Here is a 9,197-nt window from a genome sequence, read left to right as displayed (position 1 = left end):
GCGGCCACTGCACTCCAGTCTGGGCGACAGAGTGAGACTCTGACTCAAAAAAAAAAAAAAAATTACAACTCATTTAATCCACACATTAAACCCTCTGAGGGTGGGTTTATTATCTCAGATTCACAGGTGAAGTTACTAAACAAACACACACACACAGTCAGTCTAATAAGGTCACAGAGCCAATACATTATGGAGCCTGAATTCAAACTAATTTTTTTTTTTTTAAATAAGAAACATGGGCTCATTCTGTTGTTCAGGCTAGAGTACGGTGGTGTAATCAATAGCTCACCGCAGCCTCAACCTCCTTGGCTCGAGCGATCCTCCTGCCTCAGTTTCCTAAGTAGCTAGGTGCCAGCCACCATGCTTGGCTAATTTTTTTGGTAGAGTCAGTCTCACTATTTTATCCAAAGCACAAGGATTGCAGAGGTAAGCTACTGCACTTGGCCTCAAACTCAATTCTTAATCAGTATATAAAATATAATAGCCATAATATTAAATTTTCTAGTTTAACACTAATATATAAAGCAAATTGTGGACATTTAACTTACTGGCTTTTTTATTAAAAATAGCACTACTGCCGGGCACGATGGCTCATGCCTGTAATCCCAACACTTGGGGAGAGGACTGCCTGAGCCCAGGGGTTCAAGACCAGAGTTGGCAACCTGACAAAACCTTGTCTCTACAATAAACCAAAAAATTAGCCAGGAGTGATGGCACATGCCTGTAGTTCCAGCTACTTGGAAGGCTAAGGCAGAAGGATCACCTGAGCCCAGCAGGCTGAGGCTGCGGTGACCATGGTGTGCCACTGCAGTCCAGCCTGAATAACAGCACTATTTTGTGGAAAAGGTAAGGTTTTTTCAATACAGAGGAATTACTAAATATAAGAACCTAAACACTTTTATATGTATTGAATGTATATTTGAGTACCACATCTATACTGGCAAACCGATTTTAAAAGGCTGTAAGTTTCAATTATCACTAAACATGAGTATCTACATTATCTTTTTTCTTTATTTTGAGTCGGAGTCTCACTCTGTTGCCCAGGCTGGAGTGCAGAGGGGCGCACATAGCTACTGCAATCTTTCAGCCTCAGCCTTCCAAGCAGCTGGAACTACAGGTGCTTCCACCATGCCTGACTAATTTTTTGATTTACAGTAGAGATGAGGTCTTGCCAAGTTGTCCAGGTTGGTCTGCTCAGGTGATCCTCTCGCTTGGGCCTCCTCTAAAGCGCTGGGATTATAGGTATGAGTCACTGCAACTGGCTACAATGTCCTCTTTTTTACTCTTTTGAGGTTCTTTTTTTAAAAAATTCTTAAATGTCTAATAGGTGAAGATGACATCAAATTTTATTTATTTTTTAAATATTTTGGCTGGGCTTGGTGGCTCAGCCTGTAATCCCGCGTCTTTGGGAGGATGAGGTGAGTGGATTGCCTGAGCCCGCGGGTTCGAGACCCACCTGGGCAGCGAGACCTCATCTCTACAATAAATAAAAAAATCAGCCAGGCGTGGTAGTGCATGCCTGTGATTCTGGCTACTTGGAAGACTGAGGCGGAAGGATCGCCGGAGCCCAGCAGGTAGAGGCTGCGGTGGCCAGAAGCAGCCACTGCACTCCAGTCTGGGCGACAGAGTGAGACTCCAAATAAAAAAATTTTTGGTTATAATAAAACAAATTCTTCCATGTTAGTTTTCTGCTATTTCCTCTTGAACACTGTACCTTAATGTCACTGGCTAATTTATTTAAATAGGCTCTGAAATTTTTACCATCAATTTGGATACACTCTCTGTATTATAAAAATAGTATACCCTATCACATTTGCCAATAAATACCAATATACTGGCACATTTACTATTTTAAAAGTTGAGAATTTATATTCTGGGACTTCTGTGGTTATAAGTAATATTGTTTCTGATATGCAGTTTAATGTTTTTTACATAAAATAAACTTAACAATAGATTTACTAAAACAAACAAGTTTTCAAAGTCATTCTTCCTGTCAAGGTCTGATAAACTTTCAGGTATATTTTCTTTTTGTTTTAGACTTTTATTTTTAACATTTATTTAAAATTTTCTAGAATGTTTAGATTTAGAATAAAAGGTAAAGGACTAAGTTGATTTTTAAATATCAAACCACAAAGTCGACATCCCAGTACCATTTAATAAATAACCCTTCCTTCCCTGAATTATTTGAGAAACCTCCATTACAACACATCCAATCCTTAACATACAGTGGGCACTATCTGGGGGACTATTCAATTCTACTGATTTACACACTTTTCTGCTGGTTATCATAAAGATTTCATTACTAACGGTTTACACTAGCTTTTCAGATTTTTAATAATCTCACCTATTTATTCTTCCAGATGAACTTTGGGATCTGTCAAGTTCTAAAACAAATTCTGTAGTTATTTTCTTTAGAACTGCATAACCTATAAATTAATTTTGGGAGAATTTATATCTTTAGATTATTTAATATTCTCACCCAAGAACAACTTCCCACTTTATCCAACCAAGTCTACTTTTCTTTCTCAATCAAACTGTTAGTATTTTTTTTTCTTTTAAAAGGATCCTAAACCAAAGGAATCTTTGGTTTACTAAAAAGTGGACTCAATCTTTATCCAGTTATTTACGCTAACTCCTAAGACAATTACTTACCAGACTTCTTCAAAATTCTATGCCATTTTCTTCTATAAGTGGAGAAGACTCCAGTCTAATATCTTACAGAGAGAATAATCAAGTTTCTACAAACTACACCACCATTAATACTGCTAACCTGTTTTGAAGCCTTCACTATCTGTTGTCTACCCTTTATTTTCTGAACAGATACTGTATAGGCAATATAGATAATAGTTAACGTCAGTACATATAGACACTCCTTTATTCATCTGAATAAGAGTTATGTTCTGATAAAATTTAAAACTAAACTGGCAAAAAACTTAGGTTGTAATATCCCTCCTTGTTTTGTTTTCTCTGAGACAGGTTCTCACTATGTTGCCCAGGCTGGTCTTAAACTCCTGGGTTCATCGATCCTCCCCACACAGCTTTCTAAGTAGCTGGCATTATAAACACATGCCCCCCTGCTATTTTTAACCCTTTGCACTTGGATGGCCCCTCTGAGGGCCATAAAGAGACTGCTGGTGATTATATAGGACAAATTTATGCAAGTATAAAACTTTCAAAAAAGTATGTTTCCTTGAGTCTTTCCATTCAAAAGCAATGAAAAACCCACGTCCCATTTGAAATTTGTCAAACTTTTAATTGATCAGTTGAGAAGTGGCTTTCAGAAATCATGAGTGCATCCTTTCACATTGCCTTCAATGACAGATTAGACAATAAATTACATACTAGTAATGTGGGAGGAAGAAAACGAGACTGCATCGTCTGCTTGAATACAGAAATACCAGGGGGAAGGTGTCAAACAAATTACTGTTGAACAACATGTATCAATGAATCTGCAATGCATGTTGTTAACTGTTAACATGCTAACCATGTTTAAAAAAATATGGGGCAACCCCCTCAGGTACCCTCCCACTGTGGGAGCTTTGCTGTCCTCTCAATAAATCCTGCTTTCTAACAAATAAAAAAATGAGTAATATAAAATTTTGATTTTTTTGGGTCATAAATAAGTTCCTCAATGTCCAAAATTCCATTATAAACCAAATATCATTACAGTAAAATAACTGGTTCTGGGCTGGGCACAGTGGCTCATGCCTATAATCCCAGCACTTTGGAAGTGTAGGTGGGAGGACTACAGGAGCCCAGGGGCTCAAGACCAGCTTGGGCAACTTGGCAACACCTCATATGTACAATAAATCAAAAAAATTAGTTGGGTGTGGTGGCATACGCCTGTGGTTCCAGCTACTTGGAAAGCTGAGGCAGAAGGATCACCTGAGCACAGCAGGTTGAAGTTGCAGTGGCTGTGAGCGTGCCACTGCACTCCAGTCTGGGCAACAGAGTAAGACAACAACACACACCAAAAAAAAATTGGTTTCCACTCTATACTATTTAATGTGAAGTGATTCACTGTTCACTTTTTCATTAAAAAGTGCAGTAAAGTTGCTGGTAGGTGATCCATGAGACATCCCCAAGTGCAAAGGGTTAATAGTGCTAAATAATTTCAAAAAATATTTTTCAAATATGTTTAATAGATCACTATGCTAAATACTTAACACATATTTAATTTTTATTCTCACCCCTCAAGAGAGTTAAGTATAGTTATCCTCATCCTGCAGATGAACCAAATGAAATCAAGAAGTTAAGCATCTTGCCTAAGGTCACCTCTCTATAAAGTGGCAGTGCTAGTATTTGGATCCACTTTTAGCTGATTCCAGAATCTGAATTCTTAACTAAGACACATGCTGTCTTTTTAGCCACAATTAAATGTGTCCACTAATTATTACCTGGGAGAATTTAGCATCACATAAGCAAAAGCTAAAATCTCCCAACATTTAAAAGGATGACAGAAAATAGCCATTCAATAAGGGAACTCTACTATATGGTGGCTTACTTGGTAATTTTCTGATGGCCTTACCATGAAGCAGTTCTACCTCCAAATACATCTTAAGACTTTTTTATTGACATGAGATAGTCCTCTGAAATTTTCAGACCAAATTATCTTATTCAAAATGAAACATGTTTCTTTTTTTTCTTTTGAGTTGGAGTCTCCCTTCGTCATCCAGGCTGGAGTGCAGTGGCATGCTCATGGCCACCCCAGCATCCCAGGGGCAACCTGCTGGGCTCCAGCAATCTTTCCGCCTCAGCCTTCCAAGTAGCCAGAACAACAGGTGCGCACTACCACGTCCAGTTAATTTTTGACTTACTATAGTGACGAGGTCTTGCCAAGTTGCCTGGACTGGTCTTAAACCTGCAGGCTCAGGCAATCCACTCGCCTCAACCTTCCAAAGTGCTGGGAATATAGGCCGAGCCACCAAGCCCGGCCAAACATGCTTATTTCTTAAGATGATTCAAGTCTTTTATTTATAAAAAAAAATTTTTTTTTTGAGTTGGAGTCTCACTCTGTTGCCCAGACTGGAGTGCAGTGACCGCTCCCGGCCACCGCAGCCTCAACCTGCTGGGCTCCAGTCATCCTTCCGCCTCAGCCTTCAAAGTAGCTGGAACTACAGGCACGTGCTACCACGCCCGGCTAATTTTTTGATTTATTGTAGAGATGAGGTCTCGCTAAGTTGCCCGGCAGGTCTCAAACCCATGGGCTCAGGCAATCCACTCACCTCAGCCTCCCAAAGCGCGGGATTATAGGCTGAGCCACTGAGCCCTGCTTAAAAAAATGTTTTAAAGGGAGGGTAAAGGGGTGGTCACTGACATCCTACACCACTACAGCTATCTGGAGAAGAATTAAAAACCAAGCTATCAAACATTCACAGTAAATTATTTTGCTGCTACTGTTCTCCTATTTAAAGCAGACAGCTCCCATTTTAACACTAACTCATAACACTGGTATTTGAGGCACTTGAATCAAAATCAAATTCCCAACCATTCAGTCAAAAACCTGGTAGTCATCCTTCAGGCTTTCCTCATTCAACCCTCACATCTAATGAGTCACCAATCCCTACACAATCTATCATTCAACCTCTTGAAGGTGTTCCAACCAATCTAGTCCTCCCGCTACAATCTGAAGTTCCTACTGCTATGAAACCCCTAAGCAGTCTGTTTCTATTCTTCCCTTCCTTTAGTCCTTCTCTCCACCAGACTGCTAAAGTGATTCTTATAAATCAGAAATATGACTGTGTCAAACTTCCTTACACATCTTTAATAAATCTTCTTTAACCGTGAGATAAAGAATATACTCATCAACATGACCTACAAAGGTCTTCATAGGTCATAAAACGCACGTCAACCTTCTTAAGATTATTCATTGAACTTTCCAAAAATATCCTATAACTATATTAATATCAAAATACTTGTAAGTAGCCGGCTGCAGTAGCTCAATTCTGTAATGTCAGCACTGTGGGAGGCAGAGGTGAGAGGACTGCCTGAGCTCAGGGGTTCGAGACCAGCCTGAGCAACATAGCAAGACCTCGGCTCTACAATAAATCAAAAAATTATCCGGGTGTGGTGGTGCATGTCTGTGGTGCCAGCTACCTGGAAGCTGAAGCGGAAGGATCGCCTGAGACCAGCAGGGCGAGGCTGCGGTGGCTGTGAGCAGCATGCCACTGCACTCCAGCCTGGGTGACAGAGTTTCTGAAACTCTGACTCAAAAAAAAACCACTTGCATTTGATAACAAAACACACTCATTCAATCATTCAGTAAATATCTACTGAGACATAAGTTTAAGGCCTATTCTATACCTCCTTGTTTTTCTAGAAATATAGCAGTACACAAGGCCAGCTCTCATGATGATTACATTAGGAGAGACATAGATAATAAAACAAACAAAACCAAAAGAAGAACAGTATCTCAGTGTAAGCTGCATAAAAGTAGCACAACACAGTTGATGTAATAGGTGTCCTAGGGGTTAAATATAAATTAGGTGGACAAACTTCAGCAGATGTAACATTTGAACTGAGATCTGAATGATCTCAAACCACCATGCAATCACAAGATCTGAGGACAGAAAGTTTCAAGCAGACGGAAGAAAATGTGCAAAAGCCCTACATTAGGGGCATACTTGGAGGGAGCATTCCACAAATAGAAAGAAGGCTACCACAATGCAAGTGTAATGGGCCAGGTGTTAGATAGTATTAAATGAAGTCATAGAGCAGGGTGAGGATTATGTAAGACCTTTCTAGCATGAGGGCTAAGGAGTTGAGTTTTAGTTAAGGCCAATTAGAAGCAATGAAAGATTCAAAATGAAAAATGACATTATAATTATGACTTAAAAATATAATTCTTGGGCACAATGGTACATGCTTGTAGTCCCAGTACTCAGGAGGCTGAGACAGAAGGATTGCTTGAGCCAGGAGTTCAGGACTAGCATGGGCAACATGAGACTCTATCTCTAAAAATAATTATAATTCAGCGAAATCTATACCAACAGATTAGAGAGATAGAAAGAAAAATAACAGAATGACTAGATTAAAAGGATACTGCAGAAGTCAACTATAGCCTCGGATTGCTTGGACCAGAGTATTGGCAAAAGACGGACAGACACATTGTATCTGGATACACTGTAGAGGTAGAGCCAACAGAACTTGCAGATGGATTGATTCATACCTCCACCTATTTGCACATACTATTCCTCATCCATGCTTCCAAATCTGTCTACCTAAGTATTCTTTAAACCACAATTTAAATCATATCTCTATATAAATTTTTCTCCAATATGCCCAGCCCACCTAACTGTTAAATCATCCACATTCCCAAAGAATTGTGAATATGTCTAGTCTATCACCACTCTGCAATGTTACTTATATCCTCACTAGCCTGCAAGAGGTAGTATAGCAGGGAAGAGTCAAGTCTAATTTGTCTGTGGAATTCCTCCAGTGGCCATCTCACAATTACCCTACCAACAGGTCTTCATAAAGCTCAATAAGAGTTTGCTATCAAAATTTCTCTAGAGTGTTAATATAAAGAATGTTACCAAAAATATGTTAAGAATTTCGTCCTCTTGATTTTCTAAACTCCTTCTCTTAAATCAGATAATCAGAAGAAAAGATATGACTTCCCTACCTCCAATCTAATTTTTTTTCTTACTATATCTTTTTCACATTAAGATAGATCTCAATTCCTTCTGGAAAAGGGAGATAAAACATATAATCAGTATAATTTAACGAAGACATACAAACAGTATGAATAACTACCTTATTGAAGGCAGCATAGTTTGCTGAAATGTTTGTGCAAATACTGGCAATAACCTTTTCAAGTATATGGGTGCCATTTCTGGATCTCCTTTGGGCTCATTACATTCTTCTTCATCTTTGTTTGTATCTTTCTTTTTCTTATCATCTCCTTTATTAACTGGACACATCCAATCACCTGCAAACAAGTAGTATTCAAAGAAATACTTTTTTGGAAACTTTTTCTTTCAAGGAAAAACCCTTAAGATATACTCAATTTCAAACTACAATTATTTCTAACAATAAATAAGCTGAAATTATGGCATCGTATCATAAGAATGCTAAAGAACATTAGTATCTTCAATGAACTCAGTAACCAAATTAATGAGATAATTTTGGATAACTCAACTTGATTCCAAAAATTATCTCAGAGACACTGCATTCATTAACCCTGTGAAAACTCAAAAATCTGATCAAATTACTTCACCTACACAATACCCAATTATTCTTTATCTGACATTCCCATATCCCTTGAACTTTAGATTTCAGTCATTCTGGAATCAGGTAGTCAGTCTCAAAGAACACTGAAGAATAAGTTGTTCAAAGTTTATCAAATATAAGAATATATATATATATAATTATTTGACCTTGTAGGATGATTTATATGTTAATGTTTCTACAAAAAGCTACTTCTATGGAAATGAAGCTGAAAAGTAACAACAGATGGTTTAAAAGGAAATAATTTACCACTCACCTGGAGACTGAAGAATAGCTACTACTTCACTATGGCCCCTTTCTCGAGCTTTGTCTAATGGAGTTTTCCCATCTTCATCTCTCAGATCTGGATTTGCACCATGCCGTAACAGGGTCTAAAAAAGAAAAGCATTCAATTTGAAAATAATAATACTTTATTTATTTGACATCCAATACTGTAAATTAAAGATTTTCCAGAATTGCTTAATCAAGCAAGTTCCAATCAAATCTCTGCCTTTGCACTTATCACCTTAAAAGCATCCTATTCATATCCTAAAAAATAATAGATTTCACTGTGTTATTATCACTTCAAATTAAGTATGTTCCCATGTGAACCTATCACCTTCACCCAATCAAACTCCTCCTCCTAACTTCTTAACTTTAACAGAAATATTCAGTTTGTGACCTGGCATTCAACTTCATCATTTCCTATAAACTGCCAATTACCAAGTTAAGTCACGTTAATCTTTTGACCAAAAAGTCTTCAATATGTCCTTTATCTCTATACCCACTGATACTACCCTAAACTTTTCATAATTTTATACTAAGATTTTCATCTTTTGGGTTTTCTTTTTTTTGAGTTGGAGTCTCACTCTGTCGCCCAGACTGGAGTGCAGTGGCCGCTCCCGGCCACCGCAGCCTCGCCTGCTGGGCTCCAGCGATCCTTTCGTCTCAGCCTTCCGAGTAGCCGGAATTACAGGCGCGCACTGCCA

General features: G+C 38.4%; 1 protein-coding gene across 1 annotated transcript in view; it reads right to left on the bottom strand.

The window, feature by feature from the left end:
- HECTD1 (HECT domain E3 ubiquitin protein ligase 1) overlaps positions 1 to 9,197 on the bottom strand; it is a 104,102-nt gene that overhangs the window by 59,021 nt on the left and 35,884 nt on the right. Inside the window, exons 9-10 of the mRNA XM_008073013.2 lie at positions 8,486 to 8,600; positions 7,756 to 7,930 (exon numbers count right to left, since the gene is read on the bottom strand). Of these exons, the coding sequence (XP_008071204.1) occupies positions 7,756 to 7,930; positions 8,486 to 8,600 (290 nt within the window). The remainder of the gene's footprint in view (positions 1 to 7,755; positions 7,931 to 8,485; positions 8,601 to 9,197) is intronic.

Source organism: Carlito syrichta, unplaced genomic scaffold (genome assembly GCF_000164805.1).
Source record: "Carlito syrichta isolate Samal-C Ts95f unplaced genomic scaffold, Tarsius_syrichta-2.0.1 Scaffold315592, whole genome shotgun sequence".
NCBI lineage: Eukaryota > Metazoa > Chordata > Mammalia > Primates > Tarsiidae > Carlito > Carlito syrichta.
This window is presented reverse-complemented; position numbering and strand designations above follow the sequence as displayed.